Source organism: Arachis stenosperma, chromosome 3 (assembly GCF_014773155.1).
Source record: "Arachis stenosperma cultivar V10309 chromosome 3, arast.V10309.gnm1.PFL2, whole genome shotgun sequence".
Taxonomy (NCBI): Eukaryota; Viridiplantae; Streptophyta; class Magnoliopsida; order Fabales; family Fabaceae; genus Arachis; species Arachis stenosperma.
In genome coordinates, this window is record NC_080379.1 from 13593025 (window position 1) to 13620477 (window position 27453).

At 28.4% G+C, this 27453-nt stretch overlaps 3 protein-coding genes across 4 annotated transcripts; 2 read left to right on the forward strand and 1 right to left on the reverse strand.

The window, feature by feature from the left end:
* Window positions 1-2140: 2140 nt before the first annotated feature.
* On the forward strand, window positions 2141-16784 carry LOC130967564 (cellulose synthase-like protein B4). Its single transcript, XM_057892483.1, has 9 exons — window positions 2141-2476; window positions 4004-4334; window positions 5863-5991; window positions 7949-8065; window positions 8178-8390; window positions 10587-10695; window positions 12362-12549; window positions 14620-14973; window positions 16128-16784. Exons 1-9 carry the CDS (start codon window positions 2217-2219, stop codon window positions 16728-16730), a joined length of 2304 nt encoding a protein of 767 aa, XP_057748466.1. The 5' UTR covers window positions 2141-2216; the 3' UTR covers window positions 16731-16784.
* A 3484-nt stretch (window positions 16785-20268) lies between these two features.
* On the forward strand, window positions 20269-22001 carry LOC130967369 (uncharacterized). The gene is made up of 3 exons (XM_057892185.1): window positions 20269-20653; window positions 21010-21033; window positions 21463-22001. The coding sequence occupies exons 1-3, from the start codon at window positions 20446-20448 to the stop codon at window positions 21807-21809; spliced, it is 579 nt and encodes a 192-aa protein (XP_057748168.1). The 5' UTR covers window positions 20269-20445; the 3' UTR covers window positions 21810-22001.
* A 790-nt stretch (window positions 22002-22791) lies between these two features.
* On the reverse strand, window positions 22792-27434 carry LOC130970200 (condensin complex subunit 2). Of its 2 annotated transcripts, none has more exons than XM_057896197.1 (14): window positions 27011-27434; window positions 26810-26914; window positions 26250-26367; window positions 25952-26019; window positions 25812-25872; window positions 25523-25723; window positions 25124-25422; window positions 24860-25004; window positions 24507-24763; window positions 24386-24416; window positions 24106-24248; window positions 23816-23926; window positions 23347-23594; window positions 22792-23079 (listed from the first exon to the last, which is right to left on the reverse strand). In XM_057896197.1, the coding sequence occupies exons 1-13, from the start codon at window positions 27290-27292 to the stop codon at window positions 23400-23402; spliced, it is 2016 nt and encodes a 671-aa protein (XP_057752180.1). In that variant the 5' UTR covers window positions 27293-27434; the 3' UTR covers window positions 22792-23079; window positions 23347-23399. The 2 variants fall into 2 exon arrangements, with proteins under 2 accessions (XP_057752180.1, XP_057752179.1); XM_057896196.1 differs by having other exon boundaries at window positions 25952-26025.
* Between the last annotated feature and the right edge of the window lie 19 nt (window positions 27435-27453).

Genomic DNA, 27453 nt, shown 5'->3' on the forward strand with positions numbered 1-27453 from the left:
CACAAATACAATTATCACTGTATTCTTTCACGGCATAACTCTGCAGGTCATCTTGATCATAGAAATGCTGCATGTGGTTTCTATGATTCATCATATAACATAATAAAAGCATAAAATTAACCAAATTCAATTCGACTAAAATGTCAATGTCTATATTTTTCGTTTAATTCGAAATATGATTGTGTATATATACAGGTTGGAGGCCAATAATTGAGCACGGAAATACAGTAACGGCAGCTAACAACGAAGTGTCACTTTAGACGGCGACTTCTCCATCTCCGAATCTAGTATCCTGTTTGTTTACGTAATTAAGCTCATTTTTCTTTCTTTTATTTACGACTCTAATATTCATGTGATTCGTTAATTATCTCCACATATAGTAAGGTCCCAATCTAAATTAAAATCGCCAGTGCCTGTTACGGTCCCAATCCAATTAATGGCATTGGATTTTTGTGGTATGCTAGTTTTGTTTCCGCATGAGAGATTGTATTAAAAATATTAATATCATTTGGTATTATTATAAACCACACCTAGCTTTTTTTCTTTTCAAAATTCCTGAGAAAAAAGAAAAATACACGCTTAAGAAACTCTCTTCCTATTCGAACAGACAAAATGTTGAAGATTATCTACTGGAGTGAATCATATCACATGATTAGTATTGGTTTTAGCACCATAATGAGTTAATCAATCTGCTGCACCATAATGAGTTAAATATCTTATTGTCAACGATGATCTCCTAAATTTTAGTGACAAGATCATAATCTTTATATATTTCTTGAGATCATAATACAGATTGTAAAAAAGAATAAAGACATCTCTAAAGACATTTTAAAGTGGAATAGACTCCAAACAATTTAAAACTCAATCCCCATCAAAATTTTTTTCGCAAAATTTTTAATTAGGTCTTTATACCTTTTTTAATTGAATTCCTGCACAATTTTTTTTATTAGATCCCTCTTAATAGTAATTGGTTTAATTATATAGGGACTCAATTAAAAAAAAATGATACAAGAATCCAAATAAAAGAAAAAAAAATATAGAGACCTAATTAAAAATAAAATTTGGTGCAAAGATTCAATTAAAAAAAAATATAAAAATCTAATTAAAAATTTCGCGAAACTATAGGGACGAATAGAGTAATTAAACCTTTTTAATAATGCATCCAAAACCAAATATATACTCCTATCAAACGATAAATTAGCATCACAATTGATTTTTAGAAATTTCTTGAGAGCAGTTTTCCAATTGAGCCGCCAATTTAAGCCACATCCAGCGATTTGCTTACGATATGTGGGTTAACTCCTTCTGAATAATGATTGAAAATTTTTAATTTTTGTATTATTCTTTTAATTTCTAAAATAAAAAAGATTTTGATTTTTTTTCTCTTTTTAATGTTTTTAAAAAATAATATATATTTAAATTTTTATTCATTAAATAATATAAAATAATTAAAATGATAAATTAGAACTTTCAATAATCATTCAACTCCTTTAAAAAAAATAATGTAAGCAACTAACCACATACTAGATAGTCAAAATTTAATTTTATTATAATTTGAAACTCAAAATAACAACATATAGTAAACATATACTACATTTATTGATCTCTAGATGAGTAAATATATATATAGATATGCCATATTGTTTTAATTTATTTTCTTGATAAAAAAATACTTATTTTCTTACATGTTTAAAAAATTTATTAAAAATTTTAATGTATATTAGAAATAACCACCATTATAATCACTTAATTTTTTGTATATTTAAAATTTATATTTTTCTCATAATATTTGTCTTTTTATTATATATGCAGAATAGATTCATTTATAAAAATTTAATATTTCTGAATATAATCTAAATTCAAATAAAATATAATAAATTAATAATAAATCTAAATATGAAAAAATAGTTATAATTAAAAAATTACAAAACCAATATATATAATTATGAATATTCTTAAAATACAAATTAAATATATTTTTCAATTATAAAGATTTCTCATTTCTCCAAACTTCTACTCTTAAACTTTTAAAAGGAACAGTGAATTTTATTAATTGAAAGTTATGTTTTGTACTATGATATATATATATATATATATATATATATATATATATATATATCATAGCCCCTTTAAGCTAAGCAATTCAGCTATATTATATAGCACTCTATCAAATAGAAACAAAATTTTTTCTCTCATCACCTTATTAGGTTGAATCAATGGCAAACCAAACCTCTCTTTCCTTTTATGAAAAACATAGGTTCAAATACAATTTCAAAAGAGTAATGGATGTCTTGATCTTAATCCTGCTACTACTTCTACTTGGCTACCGAATCATCTCTTTGGTCAACAACTACAGTTTTCATTGGCTTGTTGCTTTGATATGTGAATCATGGTTCACCTTAGGTTGGATTTTCACCATCACCACACAGTGGAATCCTGCTACTATTAAAACCTATCCAGAACGCCTCTTTCAAAGGTTTTACTCCTATATATCTAGTTAAAACAGTAGCTGTATATATATGGTTGTTTTCAATACTATTATGCATCATTACTAAATTTTATACATCTTTTAATAGTATCAAAGACAAATTTTATATCTCATTTTACTTTTTATTAATAATTTTGAATATTAAAAACCGAAGATATACAAGATTTAATTTGTATACACAAAGGTGGTATATATAATATGATATACTACAAATTAAAATTGTTTTTATCCTAAGACAATAGATGAGACAAAAAAATCTATCTGCATATTAAAATTAATTATTATGTATTTATATATAAATATTTAAAATTTAATTTATTATTGTACATATTTTATATTTTAATATATTTTATATTGATAATTAATTTTATTAACTAATTTTACTGTATATCTAATATAATAATAAATAAAAATGATTAAATAATTTAATATATTTAATTAAATTATTATTTAAGAATTTTCGTTTATTATCTTTATACGAAAATAACTCTATGTGAGTAGTTACCGTATAACATTACTCTATTACTATATCACTCATTTATTAATAATAAAGTTATGTCGCACTGTATTGTATTGTTGGTTGCTTGATTGCTTGTTGATAGTGCATGTGTATGTGTTTGGTTTTTACTCTTTCTTCTTTCCATTAATAAAATAAAATTATTATATATGTTTCATATATTGATTTGGACCGAACATAATAAATAATTAAATAAATAGATTAGTGAACTCGATCAGATACGTATACTTCATCTATGGAATTAGATGAACCGAGCCATCTTTTTCCCTCGGTTCCATCTAGCTGTGCAAGAGCTTCTACCATTTTATAGATTTATTATAATATAGAACAAATGTTTAGTATTTAAAGAATTTTAAATCCGACGTTGGATCTTAATAAATTTTTATTCATTATAAATCTTCTAAAAAATTATTTTTATCGAATAAATTATTTTTTTATTTTAAATAAAGACTAATTTGAGTAGTTTTTTCAGATTTAATTATTTTATAACAAAAATTTAATTAAAACTGACAAAAAGATCAATTTATCAATAAAAAATTTTAAAAACTTAGTGAATAAAGTTTTAGGGTAAAGTATTAAATTGGTCTCCTACGTTGAATGTAATTCTGGTCCTTAAAGTTTAAAGTGTCATATTTATTTAAATATAAAAAAATTTCATTTAGCTTATCAATATAGTCCCACCGTTAAATAATTAACGAAATGTCTTACATCACAGTACGTATTTTACCCAAAATTTTATTAAAATTCAAAATGCTTAATTTAAAATGTCTCGATAATATATATACATACGAGTCTTCTTAACATATATTTTAAAGGAATTTTTTAATGCAGTGAAAAAATGATTTTTATCTCTTAATTAATATTTCTTAGGATATTCTTTAATTAAATTCTATTATTATTACTAATGAATTAAATTATTTAGACACTAATTACCCAATAAATTACCATTTTATTTATTAAATATAAAATTAAGTTAATTAAAATGATAAATATTGTAGGTTGCAATTGCAAGAGCTTCCGGCGGTTGATTTGTTTGTGACAACAGCAGATCCGGTGCTAGAACCGCCGATAATGACAGTGAACACAGTTTTGTCATTGTTGGCAATGGAATACCCAAGTGACAAGCTAGCATGTTATGTTTCAGATGATGCGTGTTCCCCTCTCACCTTCTACGCTCTTCAAGAAGCTTCTAAATTTGCCAAACATTGGGTTCCTTTCTGTAAGAAATTTAATGTCCAAGTTAGAGCTCCATTTAAATACTTCTCTCATGTGGCTTATGATCATGACTTATCAACACAACAATTCAAACAAGAATGCCTAAGGATGAAGGTATATTATGCTCACACCAAATATAGTTAGTTATTACTCAAATTTTTATTGTAAAATTATTTTTTTATCTTTTATTTTTCAGAAATTTAAATTAGAATTAATATTTAGTGTTAAAAATTTATTATTTAAGATTTAAAATTTAAAATTAAAAAAATAATTTTAGAATATTAAAAAAAAAATTGAATTTTTTAATTAAAACTCTAATTCAGTGTAAATAATTTTCATCCCATGCATGAATTAAATTTTGGAATATATATAATACTTCTATATATAAAAATATTTTTATATGAAAATAAAATTATAAACTATTAAATAATTTGGTTGAAATAAGAAAAAAATATTATCTATCTATTAAATAATAAAAAATTAGCTTTTAGTTATTCAATATTAATTAATTTTTCTTTTTTAATTATAGAAATTTTTATTTTTTAGAGAATTAAAATTTAAAATTTAAAATAAATAGAATAATTTAAAAAATTAACTGATATTATCTGCAATTAATTAAACTTTTTAATTAAATTTTAATTCATATTTCTTATTTTAATTTCTAGCCAATTCTATGTAGCTATGAGTTGGTGTCTAAATTTTGTCTAACTTATTTTTTGTAGTAAATTTTAATTTTTTAAAAATTATTTATTTTTATATATTTTAAATTAAATATTAATTTTTAACCTTTTTTAATAAGTAAGCACCACTTTTTAGGTATCATAACATTCACCTTAATTTTTATATATAATTATTATAAGTAAAATTATTAATTTTTAGGATAAAACACCTAAATAAATCAAAGAGCCACCAATATTATTCAATAGTTCCAAAATGAAAAACATTAGGTAGATGTCTTCATGCATATATCTATGTAAATCAAATTGATTTAATTCGAATTACCAAGGATTAATATTCGAAATATAGTCCATAAATAGTAAATCGAATCAACTAGATTCAATTTACTACTAATACAACATATATATGTAAATCGATTTACTATATATTGATCAATTCATATATAGTAAATCGAATCAGCTTAATTCGATTCAAACTGATTCAATTTAGTATCAAAATGTATAATTAGAATTAAATTAATTTAATTTATATAGATATATATGAATAGAAATATCTACGTAATATTTTTATTTTAAAATTATTAGATAATATTAGTAGTTCCTTAATTTATTTAGATGCTTATCTTTTTTATTTAATGTATATATATAATTTTAGTTTTAAATTATAAATATTTTGTGTGTTTTTAAATTATAAATATATTAATATTTAATAAAATTTATTTTAGTATATTTTTACTCTTATTATAAAAAAATTTGGGTATGTCAATGGTGGCCACATATAAGGACAAAAGTAGGAAACAAGATTAGGCGTATGTGCATGTGTTGTAGAACATGTGTAACCGTATGTACATGTGTTGAAGTCTTGTAGACCATGGTAACACATGCGATTTATGTTTATATGTGCAGAGGGTCAGATTTATCTGACCATTCTGACCGCAGACAAATAATGTGTTGTGTTTTGTCAGGACATGTATGATAATCTTAGCCGCAGAATAGAAGAAGCTTGCCGAACATCAATTCCATCTTGCCGACTTGATGGAGATTTTGCAATTTTCTTAAACACCCAAAGGGATAATCATCCCACCATAATCAAGGTGCGTGTATATCTCAATTATCCAACAAAATAGAAAGTTTTATACAGTATGTAATTTCGACTAATTTTGATGTATTGATAGTATAAAATATTTTATATTGTACAATATTTATTTTACATTTGATTGGAAAAAAAATAAGTAGAAAAAAATAAATAAAAAATAATATTTTCTTTTTAGTTATCAAAACATAAAAAAAATATATGTGAGTCTCATTAAAAAATTTTCTTTTCATTACAAGTAGAAAAATAAAAAAAATTATATTTTTTACATTTTTAATATTATCCTTAATTATATTATTATTAATAATTATTAATATAAATTAACTTTAATATATTATTATAATAAAAAAATATATTTAAATATTATATGTATTAAATAAGTAATTTAAATTAAATATATAAAATTATAATATTTTATAATATTTATAAAATATAATCAAACATAAATAAATAAAAATATTTATATTTTATTTTATGATAAGAATATTAATGTAATTATATATTATTATGATTTTTTTTATTTTTTTTTCATCCAAACAAAAAAAAATCTCTATTTTTTTTCTATATATTTTCTATTCATCTAAATATAATACAAATAACTCAACTTTTTTTATTTCTTTTCTCTTATGTTTTTCTATTTTTTTCTACATCCAAATAAAATGTTAATTATATTTATTTATTTAGAGGATTATTTATGTCAGTTAATATTAAATACAATTTTTTATTATAATATGATATTATTGAATTGAGAATGTGAAAAAAAAAATTCTTCTTTTGAAACTAATAAAAATAGTTAGATATCACAAGTGATACAAGTGAAGTATAATAAAATTTTAAGAAAATTAAAGAACATTATAAAACTTAAACTTTGTCTAGAATCAAGTATGATGCAAATGATTCTTATCAAGTTAGGAGATTCATGAAACTACTTGTAAGTTGTTTAACTTGCATAGTCAAACTTCTAATCAAAATTTGTAACTTAAAGATAAATTAGTTTAGTTGTAATCTTTGACTTAGTCGAAGAATGAGTTGTTACATAAGTTGATATTTATCAAATTGTCGTACAACTTAATAAAGATGAACGTGAAAAATAAAGACTTTGTTACACATTTGTACAATTTGTGCACAATTTAATCAACTTATAAATCAAATTAAATGCACCTCCATAAAATATTATATACAAGGATTAAGACATTCACTAATGTATGTCATGTTTTTGCATAGAATTAGTGAGTGAAACTTAGAGAAAAAAATAGTAAAGTCTCATATATATGTAATTTCTTTGTCATATTATTTCCACTATTGTCTATATTCTTATTTAGTTTCATCTATTTCTCGTCCATAAATTATATTTGTGTTATTTTGTCCCTATTAATTCTAGTTTCTAACAGAAAATATATGCAAAATTATTTTATATAAAATTAAATTCATATAATATATTATATGAAAAAAGAAATTTTCTTATACCGGACTTAAGTAAAACTATTGAGTATCGTATAAAAGTCAATTTTACACACAAAATGCCTATCACACTATTTTTTAGTTATAGAGTTAGTATTCGATATATCATGTTAACTCAACATAACTTTAATTTAATTATAACTTATTATGTTAACTCATATATATGTATGCATGTGTGTGTATGAAGTAGTTTTAAAACTAAACAAATAATAATGTTGGCACCGTGTATTTTCTAGATGAATTTGAACCACATCTCGAATTAGTTCAACTCAACAAGAGACAACATAACTCTTCAATAGTGAACAAAATTAATGATAAATTATAAGAATTTGATTATCAGGGATTAATTTGCACTTTTTTTTTAGAAAAACAAGGGTAAATATAATTCATCATTATCTTAAAAGTTCACTGAGAATGGTAGTATAAATCTATTTTTCTTGTAATGTGTTAAAATAATAAAATTAACATTGTTAGTTACAATATAAATTTATTACAAGATCATATGGGAGAATAAGGAAAAGCATTCAGAAGGGTTGCCACATTTGATCTACATATCAAGAGAGAAAAAGCCAAAGCATCCACATCATTACAAAGCGGGTGCCATGAATGCTTTGGTAATTAGCATTGTTTCATTTCATTTCCATCTTCAGCTTTGGAACTTAGTTCATTATTTTAATTAAGAGATACAGTATATTAAAGTGCTTCTTAATTGTTTTAATTTTTCAGACAAAAGTGTCCGGTTTGATGACAAATGCTCCATTTATTCTGAACGTGGACTGTGACATGTTTGTAAACAACCCAAAGATTGCATTACATGCGATGTGTGTTTTGCTTGATCCTAAGGGACAAAAAGAAGTTGCATTTGTTCAGTGTCCCCAACAGTTTTATGGTAAATTGAAGAATGATCCTCTTGGAAATCAAATGGTGGTTCTCTTTAAGGTGAGTGTAATAACTAATATAATAAAATTAAGTACTTTTATAATCATTAAATTTTGGTGAATGCTACCCAACCCCCTCTAAAATAACATGTAAGTTACCCTTCATTACGTGTCACATTGTAATTGGTTCTTATCTTAACCATAGTTGGGTTATTTTATAATTTATTATTCTTAAAATATCAAAGCTCCACTCCCGTTAATTGAAGCACATTCCATTCCTCCATTCTTTGTTTATCACTTCATCACCTGGATTTGGTCCTTCCAAGCACCGTCGCGTTCGTGACAAAAAGCGCTAACGTTATCACCATGCCCTCCCACACAACCTCTCTTCCCAGTATAGTATAGCCAGTACCTCTTTTTGGCGTGAATCACTGCTTACCCACGTAATTAATGGTTAATTTGGTTATTAAATTTTTTTATTAAAAAAATATATCTTTATTTAATTACGTGATGGAACATATATTTATATGTAAAATATAATATAATAAAATTAAGTTATTCAAAATATTTAAAAGTATAATTAAAATCATGAACATACAAATATAATAATAAAATTTGTACTCCAAAAAAATAAATATATTTTTTTTATCATACATATATTATTTAAAAATAAATATATTATTAAAATTAATAACAGAAATTTAAAATGATAAAATTCAAATTTTTTACCGTATTTTTTATAGTATTTTTATTTTTTAATTTTTAATTTATTAGTACTTTATTATTTAATTAATAATTAAACAAATTATTTTTATGAAAAATTATTTTTTATATTATATTAGAGAAGAGACCAATATAACAGTTTAAAAAATAAATTGTATAAATATTTAAGAGATAAATATGAAATACATACCTAAGTAATGTTTAGTTTGGTTATTAATTTTTTTATTAAAATAAATCTTTATTTAATTACACGATAGAACATATATTCATATGTAAAATATAATATAATAACTCTATTTAGAGTACTTAAAAGTATAATTAAAATCAGAAAAAATATATTTTTTATTGTACATAAATTATTTTAAAAAATAATAAATGGTTAAAATTAATAACACAAATTTAAAATGATAAAATCTAACTTTCTTACAAGTATTTTTTATAATATTTTTATTCTTTTAATTTTTAATTTATTCGTACTTTATTATTTAATTAATAATTAAATAAATTATCTTCATGATAAATTATTTTTTGTATTATCTTAAAGAAGAGACCAATATAACAGTCTAAAAAATAATATAAAAATAATTAAAAAAAATAGATAATATTAAAATTTTTAAATACAAAAGTAAATTATATAGATAGATATTTAAGAGAAAAATATGAAATACATGCCTAAAATAAATAAAACAGACAAAAATAATTCTCCATTTTTCAATAGTACTCCCATTTTGTCTGTTTTATTTATTTTAAGTATGTATTTCATATTTATCTCTTAAATATTTATATAATTTATTTTTTAAACTGCTATATTGGTCTCTTCTCTAATATAATACAAAAAATAATTTTTCATAAAAATAATTTGTTTAATTTTAATTAAATAATAAAGTACTAATAAATTATAAATTAAAAAATAAAAATACTATAAAAAATACGGTAAGAAAGTTAAATTTTATTATTTTAAATTTCTGTTATTAATTTTAATAATATATTTATTTTTAAAAAAATATATGTATGATAAAAAAAATATGTTTATTTGTTTGGAGTATAAATTTTATTATTATATTTGTATGTTCATAATTTTAATTAAACTTTTAAATACTTTGAATAGATTTATTTTATTATATTATATTTTACATATAAATATATGTTCCGTCACGTAATTAAATAAAGATATATTTTTTTAATAAAAAAATTTAATAACTAAAATTAACCATTAATTAGAGGTTGTGTGGGAAGACAGTAGATGGCGATGACGTTGGTGCTTCTTGTCACGAACGCAACGGTGCTTGGAAGGACCGAATCTAGGTGATGAAGTGATGAACAAAAAATGGAGGAGTGGAATGTGCTTCAATTAACGGGAGTGGAGCTTTGATATTTTAAGAATAATAAATTATAAAATAACTCAACTATGGTTAAGATAAGGACCAATTACAATGTGACACATAATGAAGGGTAACTTACATGTTATTTTAGAGGGGGTTGGATAGCATTTACCTTAAATTTTTCCCTTCCATGCATTTAAATGGTGGTGCAGTACGTGGCAAGTGGATTAGCAGGACTTCAAGGACCTTTTTATGGAGGAACAAACTGCTTCCATAGAAGAAAAGTTATCTATGGTCTTTCGCCAGATGAAGCAGAAAAAGGTACTCACTTATCATTAATTGGTGTTTGTTATGGTGACTAAAATATATTATCTAATTGTTAAAATATGTTAAATAATTATTTTTAAATTTAAAAATATAAAAGTTAAAAATTATTATAAAAAATAATTTAAACAAAAAAGAGTGCCACTTAAATAAAAACGTCTTAAACGTCTTTTTTTAAAGATGTTTTCTAGTAATTAAAATTTAACACATATAATCGATTAAACTGTGTGTTATTTTTGTTAAAATTAGTCAAGATAAATTAATTTGACTGAAAAAATAGTGAATCAAATTTTGAACAGTCTAAACTAATATTATTTTTTATTAAAAATGACTACAATACCCTTATTATAAAAAATGACTAAAATATTCCTATTTTATATATATATATATATATATATATATATATATATATATATATATATATATATATATATCGAAAACTCTAAATCCTAACCTTACGACGATAGAGAAGTAAAGGGCTAGAATTTAGAATTATTAAAATTAATATATATAATAGGAGTATTTTAGCAATTTTCTATAATAAAGATATTATAGTTATTTTTTATGAAAAATAATATTAATTTAGATCAGTTTAAGATTTGATTCATTATTTTTTTTTGTCAAATTAATTTGTCTGACCTAATTATATCAAAAATAGTACCGTCTAATCGATTATATGTGTTAAATTTTAATTATTAAAAAATATCTTAAAAAAGACGCTTTAGATGTCTTTATTTGAGTGGCTCCAAACAAAAAATACCATAAAAGTGGTCTCATTATTTATCAAAAAAAGTTATTTAATTTATGGAATTATGGTGTTCCAAAAAGGTCCTTTTGTCACTTTCTATTGGTGTTGGTATGGCCTTGCTTCTAGGTCAACATGTGAATTGTGAAGCATATCAAAGTCATCAATTATTATCTTCTAGAATTGATTTTGGAATAATAAGTAAAAATTTGTTTAGAATATCAAATTTAGCCATTCAGACTGTATATATTTTGATCCAAATTCTTCTAAACAGAAGTTGGTAAAATAATAAAATAAAAATATATATTTAATGATAATTAATTTTTTATTTTATTCTTTTTTAATTTTTTTATTCTAGAATTTTGTTTTTACATATTTCTAATATATTCAATTATGTTAAAATTATTTTTTGATATTTTTAATTGTATCTCTACTATCTTATATAGAGTTAACATCTAAAAATAATTTTAATATAAAAAATATTAAAACAAATATTAAACATTAGAAATACTTTTTAAAAACGTTACAAATACCACAAAATAAAAAATATACTTTATTTTAAGAAAAGTTTATAAACTCGTTATATTAATAATTTCTATAGAAAACTAAATTGTGGACCATACTACTACTGTAATAAAGCATGTATTGTAATTGCAATAAATTAGGACAATTTGCATATTTAAATAAAATAAAATTCTATCAATTTGCAAAATAGAAAAGAAATTTATTGTTAAGATTTTTCCTTTGGAATCAACTATTTTCGAGCACTAATAAACGCAAATGTATGTATCATCAACGTGTAAATGATGAATAAAAAATTAGGGACGAGTCCCTTGTGCAACGAAATTGTTACTATCATATCACTGGGATTATTGTTTTTTAAACACCTTAATTAGCTTCTAATAACTTAATTTTCAGAAAACATGTCAGAGAAGAAGCTAAAACAAGAATTTGGTGCTTCAAAAGAGCTTTTGAAATCAGCTGCTGATGTTTTGGAAGGAAGAACATATTCCCCTAATCATGATATCAATATTTCCAAATCACTTGAGTCAGCAAATCAAGTTGCTAGCTGTGGATATGAATATGCCACTGGCTGGGGAGATCAGGTTAGTAGTTTTCATATTTACCTTCTGCAAATCAATTCCATATATAAAATACATGTTAAATTATATATATATATAAAAAGAGTGGAGTTGTGTGTCGATTCTAATAGTTACTAATGATAAAGTCAACAACCAAGAAATTAAAGATGTATTTTGATTAAGATATTTATGAATGGGGTGAAATTGAATTTATCCTGATTCAGATTTGATTCTAAATATATACTAAAATTTATTTTTTTAAACCCTAATTTAGTTTTATATCCGATAAGATCTAAATATTTTCGGACCACAATTATATTGAATCAAAATCGGGTGAAAAGTGAGTCTTTAAAACTATAACAATAATTTATAAAAAAAATTTATTTATAAAAAAAAAAACTTGTTATAAAAAAGTTGATATCTATATTTAAACTTGAAGTCCATAAATTCTAATTTGATCTTTTTTGATCTATTTTTTAATTCAACAAGTATGATTAAAAATAAAACAATAAATTTAAAATTAATATAATATAATATTAAAATTAATTTAAAACATATATATCTTTTTTAGTTTTTTTAGAGTGTACATAAATCGAGTGAAATCGGATTCACTTTGACCCAAACCCGACCCGAAATAATAACCGAGTTTATTTTTGAAATCCTTGTCCGATTTTAAATCCAGTAAAATTACACTAAATTAATCTCTTAAAATATTTAGAGTCGAGTTAGATATTCAAATCGCACCCACTATCTGTACCCCTAATTTTGATCCTTTTTTTCGTTGTTTTTTTTTTTATTTGTTGTGCCTTGTAGTGTTAAACTCTTTGTTTGAAAAGGAAATTACACATATACATTTGAACTTCGTCGGAACTTTGGTAATTTTTTTGAAGAGTAAAACATACTAATAAACTATTTAGTCTTAAAATTATGTCAATGTTTTATTTTTATTTTTGTTACGAAAACGTCCTCAGTTGTTTTATTTAAATCAAATCAATTAGATTCAATTTATATTTTTTAATGTAAATCAAAATAATTTGATTTAATTTACTATTAATACAACATATGTAAATTTGATTTACTATATATGTTATATCAATATTAAATCGAATCTAGCTTATTCGATTTACTATATGTATTGTTCAATAGTAAATCGAAAACAAATGAATGTCAAAATTAAAAGATAATTTTCTACGGTCAAATTATTTATTAAGAAAATATAGAGAATTTGATATTTATAATATTTGTCAAAAATATATATTAATTTTTACACTTAATTATGATTGTTAAAAAAATATTAAAATAACTCTTTTTTTTCAATTAATTTAATTTATATGAAAAGATTGTAAATCGAATCTAATTAATTTTATTTACATAAAATTATTTTAAGATATTTTTATAACAAAATTAAAATAAGACATTGACGTAATTTTAAAGCTAAAATAATTTATTAGTGTATTTTATGATTTTTATCTTCTTTTATTAATTTTAATCTTCTTCGAATTCAACAACTTTGCAATACTTTTTCCTGGTCACTTCTATATAAACAACTTTTTTTAAAAAAATATGACATCAACTAACAACTAAGAACAAATGATTGCTTTTACAATTTAGGATATGCTGTATGAATCATATTATGGTAGAAGTGATATCTTTGGAAATAAAAAGACTTTCTATTGCAAAATAACGTGGATAGATGGGCACCAAATACCCAAAAAAGTGTTGTTTATTTAGGGAATTTTTTTCCGATGGTGTACAGCTTTTTTCTATCTAATGGGTTGTTCAATAGAAACTAGTTATTTGATCCGTCTGTCTTAGGAAAAAAAATTAATTGCAAAGAATCAACTAAAATTACTCAAAAACTAGTAAATCAGTCCAATTATTATTGAAAATCAATTTAACAAAATATTTATTTTTAATATGTATTATTTTATTATATCTAATTTAATCTAATTCAATTTCATCAGTTGAACCAAACCTTTAAAGATTTATTTCTATCAATTTAGTAATTGCTCTAATTTTCAAAAACCTTATAACTTCTCTCTCTTCTCTTATGTTGAAAATTGAATAATTGATGGTTTTATTGTGGAATTTCAGATTGGTTGGAAATATGGATCAATAACAGAAGATGTTCTAACTGGACTGTCAATCCATAAAAAGGGTTGGAGATCTGAATTCTGCACACCAGAGCCAATTGCATTCACAGGCTGTGCACCAATTGGGCTTCCAACATCAATGGGCCAACAGAAAAGATGGGCCACTGGAATGATTGAGATCTTCTTTAATAAGAAGTATAGTCCACTTGTTTGCACCATTTTTGGCAAATTACATTTTAGGCAATTCTTGGCTTATATGTGGATTATGAATTGGGGCTTCCAACCAATTTTTGAAGCCTCCTATGTTTGTCTCCTTACCTATTGCATCATCACCAACTCCAACTTCATGCCTCAGGTATGCATTAATTAACAAGCTACATGTGTAACCAGTTTTTGTTTTTCTTTGGGCTACCAAAAAACTAAAAAATCTACATTGCTGACCAAAAATATGAAAAACAGGCTACATTCATTCATTTAATGATTTCTTAGGCAAGTCCAAAAAAAAAATTTTTTGTGGACTGTGTTTGTTTCTAAAAACATAATAAGACAAGACACTAAAAACAAGACATAATGAATAGGGATATAAAATTTTATATTCTTGTATTCTGTTTAGTGATAAATTAGGATAAATTATAAAAATCTAATTTATTCTCATTTTTTTTTCATTCAAAACATTTGAGAAGAAAAATATAATAATAAAAATTATAATTATAAAAAATTAAGAAAAATAATGAAAGAAAAAATAAAAAAGAAGTTGTATTCTTTATTAGTGTTTTTGTGTTATTTCTAACAGGATGAACACTATTTATGTCCATATTTTATCTGTCAAACACAATTTTATGTCTCTGTATCCCTATCTCAATGTCCTGTCCCCATAAACAAATGCAACCTTAATATCTTATGTCTTCTTTTTATCAGTTAGTTATTCTATATTAAGTGAAGACTCTTTTAACTTTAAAAAAGAATTATTTACACCAGAATTTTCATTTTAGATGATATTTTTACTTTACATTTCAATTACAAATAATTATTTCCAGTTTTAGAACTTATAAAATGGAAAAAATTTTTCATTCTTAATTTCTATTGATGAAATAGTAAAATTATTTTACTTAACCTTATATTTTAAAATGAAATTCTCATTTTAAAAGATCCAAATTCTATAATAAATTCATAACAATACTAGTATTCAATTACAAAAAAAAATATTATACTTTTCTCTTCACCTTAACAATCAATCAATATGCTAACAAACATAAAATCTTAACAAACTTGAAGTTTAATTCAAAAAAAAAAAAAACAAAAGTTTTATTTTCTAGCATTAGTCTCTAGAACATCTTTTTGATACTAATACAAAAGTAATAGAATTTAACATTGGGATGCCACAGAAGACTACTAAAATCTTTTAAGAGAGAAAAAAAAAAAACATTTTATTTAATATTTGCCCATTTACACTAATGCATTATTATTGTTACATAAATGAAATTTTTATGTGTGTTCCTTTTTATCCAGGGACCAGCCCTATCAATTCCTATTACTCTTGTTGTAATTTATATGCTACATACAATATTAGAGTACTTGGCAACAAAGCTATCAATCCAAGAGTGGTGGAACAATCAAAGAATGTCAAGAATATACATCATGAATGCTAGGTTCAGTGGATTTCTTGCCCTGATTCTTAAGCTTCTAAGAATATCCAACACTGTCTTTGACATTACAAGGAAAGATCAAAATTTCTCTAGTGATGATGGTGAAGATTGCTTAGATAATAACAATAATGATGATGGTGGTACCTTCACATTTGATGAATCCTCAGTTTTTGTTCCAGGAACTACTGCTTTGCTAATGCAATTGGCAGCAATGGTCATCAAAATTATTGGATTAGTGGGATCAAGGAGTGGGAATAATAATAATAATAAAATTAATAATAAGAATAATGGGTATGGATCAGTATGTGACATGTTATGTAGTGTGTATTTGATTCTTTGCTATTGGCCATTTTTGAGAGGGATATTTAGAAGGGGCAAATATGGAATTCCATTTTCCACAATTTTCAAGTCAGCAACACTGGCGTTTCTTTTTGTGAGTCTATGTACACAGACCATTAGTGGTTAATTTTATGGTCTGGAATGGTTATTCATCATACATATAAATATTGTTTTTTTTTTTTTTTAAGTTTACAAATCAATGATGTATCATTGTTATCTATTGATGATTTGTCTTCTTTTACAAGATTGTTTATTACATGTAATGAAATAGTGGTTTGAATCTCAGTTAAGAGAACTATCCTTGTTATAATACACTGCTTGCAAATTAGTGTTTATCTTTCTAATTTTTAAACAAATATTGAGCGATCTTAATATTTTTAAACCCAATTTTTTTTATCTTAAATATATGTTTTTTAAAACAGAAAAATGTTTAGATAAACTACAAACATAACTACTTTTGAAAACCTATTTTGATCATTTCTTATCGTCATCAATACAAAATTAGAGATTAATCATTAATTTTTAAATGTGCAAGAGTCTCACGCCTAAATACCTTAAAAAACATTAAAGAGGAAGAAAATTTCATATTCTTATTTAGAGTTTAATTTAATATATTAGCGTTACAAAACATTTTACATAATCATATTATTATATCAATTATTCTAAATAATTATTTATACTATTAATATGTACAGGAGGTTATTCATATGGGTTGAGTAAGAGATTAGAAATTCGCGATTCTTAATAATGGCGTGATCTGAACTCTAAAGTGGTAGGGCTAGTACTTAGAAAGACACTTCGATACTCAAGTCAGAATGAATCTAAGAGGAGTGTATGCGAGAAATAAGTGAGTACATGAGAGGCCTCTGCCTCCCCTTTATATAGCTTGTGGTAATTTATCTTATCTTATCATTGTTTAGCTAAGATAAGAGATGAATTTGAATTTTAATGTTAGGTTAGGATATTAGAAGTTATTGATCCGTCTTTGGACAGTGAAGATGGCCCAATATTGGAATTGTCAGGTACCGTGACCATTCCGAAGAAGGTCCCGAAGATCAAGTCCAGAACAGTTGTTCCCGGAGTATGAGAGCATGCTTGCTTGGTCTCAATGCTGAGTTGTTGGAGATTTTGATTCTCCGTAGTTCGAAAGATTGTGAAGGGCCTGAAAAGGATGTAACGTCATTTTGCGCCAATTGGCGGGATGTTGGTGAGTTCTGCTTTCCGCGAGTTCGAAAGTCATTAGCTTATACCTTAACGCCGCTTTTGTTGATGAGTTTGGTTTTCTATTATTGGGATGCTGTGAAGGGCTTGGAAAGGGCGTGACGTCATCCTGCGCCGATTGGCAAGATGTTGGTGAATTCAGCTTTTCACGAGTTGGAAGACCGTCAGCTCATGCTTGTTTTGTGTGGCCTTTTTGGGCCGATATTGTGAACTTATTTTAGGCCTCTAGGTGGGCCGATTTCAATACTTTGGTTATTTAGCTTATTTGGATATCCATTTTGTTGGTCTCGGGATGATTGATTTCTGAGTAGCCGTTTACTTATTTTGATATCCGTTTTGTTATTTGAAAAATCCATTCTATTGGCCTCGGGGGTGATCGATCCCTGGGTAGCCATTTAGTTATTTGGATATCCGTTTTGTTAGCCTCGGGGTGATCGATTCCTGACTAGCTATTTACTTATTTGGATATCCATTTTGTTAGCCTCGGAGATGATCAGTCTCCAGAGTGGCCGTTTTGTTCGTACCATTTGTTGTGTTGGTATGAACGTAAAAGAGAAAATGATGTTTTCTGAATTGATAACTTGCTTTATTGAAACTTGAACAAGTTGGGCCTGATTAAAATCTCTTGTTGTTTTTGGGTAGGAAAGAGTACTTTAAAACAAAGTAGAAAGAACATAAAATAAAATAAAAAAAGAAAGTTTACCAACTTGGTTGGGTCCTTTCCAATTGGGGTTAGCTTTCCCTCCCTGGAAGGGGCCGATATCATTACTTTAGGGATTCTTTAGTTGGTGGATTGTTTCGTGCAGGCGGTGTTGCCGTGGTATCATTTATTGGCTGCTACGACCTTACTTACCTCTTTATCGTTTATGTACTCCCTTGCCACGATCTGAATTTTGTGCATCGTTCAGATTGGTTTGTTTGTGAGGTGCTTCCTGAAGTCCTTGTTCATTAGTCTGTTGATTAGGCAGAGACTGGCCGGGGACTCTGTGAGCCCATCAACTGTTAAGCACTCGTCGTTGAACCTATCAACGTATTTTCTTGTGGGTTCATCTTGTCTTTGTGTGACTCTGAGCAGGCTGATAGGGTGTTTTGCTTTCGCAATCTGTGTGGTGAATTGCATCATGAATTTCTTGGAGACGTCGTCGAAGCAGAATATCGAACTGTTTGAGAGAGCGTTGAACCAACTTGATGGCCGATCTAACCAATGTTATTAGGAAGGGTCTACACCGGACTGCGTCGGCTACTCCCTCTAGGTTCATCTTGGCTTCGAAGGTCGTTAAATGTTCCTAAAGGTCCATAGTGTCGTCGTATTTCATGTCAGTTGGTTTGTCGAAACCCTTTGGCAGCTTGACCTTTAGGACTTTTTTGGTGAATAGGGTGGCTCTTATTATCACGGGTTTATTCCTTCTTTGTTTGGAATCTCTTTGGTGCTCAGATTCTCACAATCTGCTGCTACTTCGGCGCCTACCGTGATGTCGGTTTAGCGATTTCTCTTTCCTTTGATCTTGCGATACGATCCGGGAGATCACTTCACTCGTGCGTTTCGGTTAGTAGTGTTTCTTAGAGGTGATCCGATCCTCCAAGCTCTGCATCTGATCTTGGAGCTCTTAGGTGATCCAATTCGCTTGCTCTCTTAGACCCTCGAGCATTCTACTTTTGTTAGAGTTGTGGTCTCTTTCTCGCGGTGGTCGTTTTTTATGATTGTAATTTGGTTTGGCGTGAGCGACACTGGCTATCATCTCGTGTGGTGGGGATTGCCGTCATTCCGCAGTTCATGCTCTAGTGAGTTTGGGTGGTCATTGTGGCTTGAAAGCTGCTCTCCGCATTCGTCCGCCATGCCACCAAATTCTGCAAGTTTTCACAGAAGATGTCAATGTACAGGAGGTTATCCGTACGAGTTGAGTAAGAGATCGAAAATTTGCAAGTCTTGATGATGGCGCGATCTGAACTCTGAAACAGCGGGGATGGTACCTGCAAAGACATGCTGACGTGACTAGATATAAGAGGTGTGTTTGTGTGTGAGGAATTAGCAAGTATTTGTGGGGCCTTTGGCTTCCCTTTATATAACTTGTGATAGTTATCTTATCTTATCTTTGTTTAATTAAGATAAGGGATGGATTTGAATTTGAATGTTGGATAAGGATATTAAAAGTTATTGATTAGTCTTTGGATTGTGAGAATGGCTCAATTTTAAAATTGTCATGTTCGATGACCGTTTCGAAAAAAGACCTGGAATTTAGGTCTAGAACAAAATATAAAAAATATTTATTTTATTAATAAAATATTATATAATTAATTATATATATATATATATAACTGTTTTATTCCGTAATAAATAAAATTAAATTCTTTTAATTATTTTTTTTAATTTTTACGGTATTTTTTAAACCGCGTGAAATTAGACATATCGATCTGAGATATCACTTGATCATTTGCATTGTCTTTTAAGTCTTAACAGAATCCTTAAATTAGATGAAGACAAGTTTCTCTTTCCAGTCAAGTGCAGCGCAAACCTCTTTACTCTTTCTAACACTTGCCAATTGCCGACACCTAAATAGTAAATTCTACTACCACACACCACACTACAATCATCGTTTGTTTCTCTCTCTAGAGAGAGAAAGATGGCTACGAACAACACAGGGGTTATATTGAAGATTGCTTTGGGGGTTGTGGCACTGTGCATAGCAGGGTACATAGTGGGTCCCCCTCTTTACTGGCACTTAATGGAAGGATTGCTTGATGTCAACCACTCTTCTTCTTCTTCTTCTCCTTCTTGTGCTCCTTGTCTCTGTGATTGTTCTTCCCAACCCATACTTTCAATTCCACAAGGTGCTTGCTTTTTCAGATCTCATTTCACGTGTGTTCCTGATTACCCATCTTATGATCTTGTTAAAAGTTTGTGCTTTTCTTAATTGGGTCATTGGATTATGGGGTTTGGATCTGGGTTGGATTGATTTTCTTTTCTTACTCCAGTATGAGTAATTTGACAAAAAGACATTGTTACTTGACTTCGATCTGTCATATGATGATGCTGATAAATTGGTAAATTATTTTGGTCTCTGGTAGTAAATACAGTTCCAATTAAATATCTTTGTGGTTTTATTATAGTTTGCTGCTACCTTGTCTTTGTTCAACTGCACATTTGGCATGTAACTAATTATGTTTCTTTCTATGTGATTTTGTAGGTCTGAGTAACACTTCATTTGGAGGTTGGTTTCTATTCTCTGGATGAACTACATCGAATCAATTAATTAAACCATTTTGTTAACTTCTCTATATAATGCCGATTTGTATGATGGTAGGAGCTGAAGCTATCATTGTTGAATGTTGACTTACTTTAAGAATTTAGGAAGTTTGTTGTTTTTTCATCATTTGAATCTACTTTTATGATGAATGACTTCAGAACATATAATTTTTCCTTCTAATTTTGTTTTATGCCAATCTGTACTCATATGTTAAACTAATTACAATGTTCTAGCATTCTTAATTTATAGTAAACTTGCTTGGATTATATGTTGTGTCATGTTTTTGTTGGCTGTTGCCCTCTAGAAACTTCAATGATGATAAGCTTCTGCTAGAAAAGTATATCAAAGCTAAAGAACAAAAACGTTCATGCATTTTTCCTTATTGTTACACAGATTGTGCAAAGCCTGATCCGGAGGTGAGTGGAGACACCGAAAAGAATTTTGGCGAACTATTGTCAGAAGAACTAAAGCTAAGGGAGAACCAAGCTTTGGAACAACAGCAGCGTGCTGACATGGCACTCCTAGAGGCAAAGAAGATCGCATCTTCTTATCAAAAGGAAGCAGACAAGTGCAATTCAGGGATGGAGACGTGCGAGGAGGCGAGGGAGAAAGCGGAGTTAACCTTGGTAGCTCAGAAGAAGCTGACTGCATTGTGGGAACTTAGAGCACGGCAGAAAGGGTGGAAAGAAGGGGCTGCCAAGTCTCAAGGAAATGTACAAACTAAACTGCTTAGAGAATAGGCATTGCATGACACTTTTCAAAGAAACTGAGTTTGCAGTGTTGGTAACAGAAACAAATTTGTTCATGGAAGGTTAAGTGTATAAAAACAAATGATGTTTGTAACTTTAACGCCCATTTTGGGTATTGGTTCCACATGCAAGATAATGCTAATGTTACATCTAAAATTTTTTGTTTAAGCAGGTTCAACATAATTCTGATTTTAGTGGTAATACTAATATGTAAGATTTACATGTCTCATTTGGAGTTTTATATATTACTAATGGCGAAATATTGTTGAATTTTTCTGTAATAATAATATATTATTAAAGGAGAAACATTATAGAATTTAGCTGTGGTTCACTATTTTCTTTGAAAGTTTGAGATGGATTTTCGATCATGTGTTGTGAGTTGTGATATTGATAAAGAGGACGCGGGCAATCGTTGATTTGTTTTGTTCTTTTGGTGGATAGGAAAAATTCTTGATTGGCAAAGAAAAATATAAATAATTTCCGCGTCTATGTTATCTTTATTGATTTGAAAACACTTCTCTAGTATGAAAGCTTATGGGTTTTACATTCTATTTTCAGTAGTAGAAAAGTTTTTTAATTTAACGGCAAAGTAAATTTTTTGTCTCTATCATTTGTAATTTTTTTTTTATTTATCTTTAATATTTAGTTGCATTTAATTTTATTTCTAACATTTTCAATTTGTGTCCAAATTAATTCTAAATGTTAATTTCATGTAAAACATTAGAGACAAAATTAAAAACTTTCAGAGATAATTTTGAACAAATAAAAAATATTAGTAACAAAATTGAATGAAATTAAACATTGGGAATATTTTTGAAAAAAATCGCAAATGTTAAAGACAAAAAAATATACTTTATCCTTAATTTAATATACTTAAGTAAAAGTAAATACTAACAGAACATACTAATAGAATAATAATGTTTCTATATTTTCAATAATGATATTCAATAATACTAACAGATTCTCAAATCTCAATCTACACCATAGAGCGAACCACTCTATAGACAATGTAGCATTTAGCGGCAATTACAACCATTCATACATCCATGAATGAAGGCGTATTTGCACAACCACTGGCAATGCTCATGAAAGCAAATAATATAATAATACAATGAGCATGAATGGAGATTTAAACATCATCAAGGGTCAAAAAATTAAACCACCATAACCAAACTAGTATTTGCACAGCCAAGATTCAAGGCAAAAGCAAACTTGCAACTTCGATGCTTCATCGAACGTGGTTAACATGTAAACTCCCAACCTGAAAATTCAAGGCAGAAATGAGAAACTTTGAACAACTTAATTGTTATCTATAATACAATATTTATCTGTTAAACTGTTAACTATCATCCAAAGTTGAATGAGAAAGTTCATCACCATGATGTGATGTCTATGAACATGGGGGAAACAAAAGCAATTTCTGAAGAATAAAAGCTTTGGATAATAAAAGAGGAAACAATGAAATGCAGATTCTTCAAAATATCTATCTGACAAAGCACAGTGCATAGAAATTGTAGGAGTCACCTACCAGACTATGTTCTAATTCCCAAATCAAGGGAAATTGGGTGAAAAAAGAAGAATCTAAATATTTGGAATGCATATGGCTAGATCATCCAAGCTGGGGTAGCCTTGAATGCTCAATCCTTTCTCATTTGCCAGATGCAACAAACATATGAAGCACAAATGGGGAGAGATGTCACTGATAGTTGCAGCAGCATTGCAGTCGGTAGGAAAGTTGGCCAATACACTTCTGAAAGATACTGTTTCTTTTTTACCCTATGCAATGTAGAAAGGGTTAAAAAAAATATCATGTCAATGCAAAAATTAGAAATTACTCAACAGCAAAGACAGAAAGAAACTACATTCATTATCTACTGAACTATAGAATAGTGAAGCAAATATGTACCGTTAGCAGTGCAAAATAACAACATAAATCAGGAAGCAAACTCATTGTGCGAGGAAGATTTTTAAGTGATGGAGTAGAAATATTAGCATACCTCAAAAGACAGGTTAGCAGATTCTTGAACATGGTTCCAAAGAGTAATTTTCAGTTCCTGAACATTAACTTGCTTGGAAGTTTTGTCGTACTGGACTTCAATTTTATTTACCTGTATTATTCATAATGAGCATATGCTTCTAACTGCAATGATTTTGATTAAAGACTAATGATGAGTAGTACATGCGTCGACAAACGCCATTACACCTTCATCAACATCTATGATAATATAAGAAATGGTCTGATATCAATAACTAGTGCATAAATATTCAACAAAAGTTCCTAACTCACCTGACGAGGCTGACTAACAAGAGTGTCAGAGTCCTCTATGTCACTATGAACATCACCTTCATAATCACCAGGCTCACCACCACAAAAACTTCCATTATCCCAGGAAGGGAATGACTCATTATTGCATTGTTCTCTAGATTCATCTACACACGCATGGAATTTGAAATAAAATCAGGAGAAAGATGAAAATATCCAAGCATGTATTGACAATCCAAACATAATATGATACTGAAGATAGAAATTATGGTAGTCACAAATTAGCAATAGCACAGCATTGTACCTGAGAACCTTTTTGCCCTCCTCCCGAGACACTAGAAAAATAATAGAACTCATCAGAGATTTAAATAAATATTACTCCAGAAAAATAACTTTGGAAATAATTTCTATCTTGAAGAAACTACCTTCACATCAGGCAGAAGAAATAATTTAACAAGATCCTCTGGCTGGTAGTGGCAGTCCTCCGGAAGTTTTGTATTGCAAGGGATTCTGCTCTCGGGGAGCAGCAATGTTTTGGGATTCTTGGGAGGATTAAATATATCTAACATTTCCTTCTCAAGGAAAACTGTGAAATCTAAATCAATTTCTTTCTGTTTCTTACTCCTTGGCGCCCTAGTCTTTAGGGCTGATCCATTTTCAGAAGGAGGATGAACCTCTGAGACTACAAAACAGATACTAAGGAAATTACCATACTGAAAATCTGAAATTTAGAGACACAAAAGAATTATTAGAGGTTGTTGCTGGCCTTCAAACGCACCTTTAGATTTTTTATATTTCCAATGATCAGGGCCTGCCCATGCATTTTGTTTTGAACTAAAACCCAGACTCAAAAATAGGAAACTATCAACATTACCAAATCTGTCGTCCGTATCAGGGTCTTGAGAAGAAAATAGCCCATTTTCCTACAATATTTTGAATTTATTTAAATATGTCCATCCATACTAAATATCAATAGAAAACTTTTAAAATTCATCCAAGGCAATCAATCATTAGAGATTAATAGGGCTGAAACATAAGAAACCTGAGGGTAATCAGGAAAACTTGGATCAGCATCATTGGATATGAAATCATTAGATCCCAAATCAGCAACTGTTGGCTCATCATGATCATCACTCCAGGCCATGCAGTTCTCATGCTCTTCTGTGTCGGCCCTCATTTCACAGTCAAAAGGCACCTCCATCTCTTCAGCTGTATTTTGGCCATGAAATTGAAAATCGGTGGGCCTTCTGTTACTTTCATCAAATTGGTTCACTATAGTCCTGAGAGTTGGAGAAATTTCATCCTTCATACGTACTTCCAGCACCATGTGCTCAACACAATCTATTACCAAAAGTCAATCACCAACTTATCATCAGCTATGTTGAATGTATTTAGATGTAATTAACAGCAGTTTCACCAGATCATTCAAAAAGTAACTCACCCTTGGCAAAAGAAAGATCAATAGTATCTGATATATCATGTTGATTTTTACTTGTCATGCATTTTGCAGGCACCTCTAGTGAATCAAAGAGCACCCTACATCCACCATATACACCAAGATTATTCATTAAAAGACCCTTGGCTCCACCTTCATCAAATTTTGCCGTTGTCTGACGGTAGAGGGGATCCACAACAAATGCAGCTGCAAAAACATATGCATTTTCAGCACAATCAGAACCCAGGACACACTTCAACCAAAACATGGACCATAAAAAGGGATTAGAAATCACCATCAAACTTCTTCACGTTAAGAGCCTCAAAAGATGATTCCAATGTTGACAAAGGTGATAACTGCATGAGCAAACTACTGTTACAACTATTCAAATAATATGATTAACCAGACAAGTCCAGAGATCCAAAGATTATTGACCTTTTTGTCTGTCTCTTTCCTGCTTCTTTCTTTTCCATTTTCAGTGTTATCACCCTCCACTGTAGCATCTGCATCTGACAACATGAATTTAACCTTATAACCGATACAGAACAAAATATTAGAAAATCAATAGTTAGTTAGAAATTATAGCACTTGCTAAACAATGATTAAGAGGAGCAATCCCCAAAGACCCCACCCGCAAAGTAAACTCAGTAACTGCCTACATAAGCCAAAGAAGGAAAGAGGAGAACAGAAATAGTAGAATTGAAGTTTGAAGAGAGAGGGTGATAATTGAAACCTTGCTCAGCTTCTTGGCCAGCTCTATTCATCCCGCCAAGTACTTTATATGCCTCAGAATGCACTGAATCAACCCTTAACGAATAAATTTTGACTCCAGCCTCAAGAGTGCAGCTTGCCTGCACAAACAAACTCAAAATGAATATACACAGACTACACATGCATAACTAAGATTTTAGAATCATTGCTGCCAAATTGTTGTACAATCACTGCCGTAGTTCATCAGTGCAATTCATAAACAAGGACAAGTTCTGCAGAATCTAGAAGCAGAGTGAACCAATCCTCATTGCATATAGATTTGGAATTACTTTTAGTGGCATCATTGCAATATAACAAACTTTATAAATGATTAAACTGAGATATGATATATAAACATTGACAAACTCTACATACCTAATGGATTATTGTAGCCATTGTTACATGTGTCGCTAATTAGCCCCATTTGCGCACACATAACCTCACTCATACATATTCTTCGCAGTAATAACAATTTTTTTATTCGAATAGCTAGCTACAACAACATCGGAAAACTGAGTATGCACGAATTGAGCACAAACGCACCTTCTGAAAATTAGTCTCCACATCTCCATCTTCTTCTCCAGCCTTGATAATATCAGTTATGTGGTCAATCAAATTCAACTCCCACGTGTTTTTCTGATTAATTTTCTGCACCCAAGAAACATTTTTCGGAAAAAGAAAAATCAAAACACAATTCAGTTCAACTAGTAGAACTTTTTCTTATTCTTTTTCTGTCTGTCTTACATTTTCGCTGGCGAGCTTGATGCAGTTCTTGAACAAATCGAGGATCTGCTGCTTGTTGAGGCACGGGTCGGAGTTGGCGTCGGAGGATTGGGAGTTCAAGTTGGCGGCGACGTTCTTGCGGCGGATGGCGGCCGCACGTGCAGCGCGTGCCTGGGCGCGTTCCAGTTTGTCATCATTGGAACCCAAAAAGAAGGGGCTGGTAGGGGACTGGATGCGAGCGGCCATGGGAAGCCTCTGCTTCTGGCCGGCCATGGTTGGGTTCGGGCTTAGATTTTCCGCCATAGCAGCAACAGCAGAAGAGAAGAAGAAAAGAGAATTGAATTAGGGTTTGTAATTGAGAATTTGGGGTTGGAATAGGAGCAGATCAGAGAGGAAGTGGAACGGGGTCGTTTCCCTCCATTTTCGTAATTTGAATTTTGATAGGTTTCTTCTCTGAGCAAAGT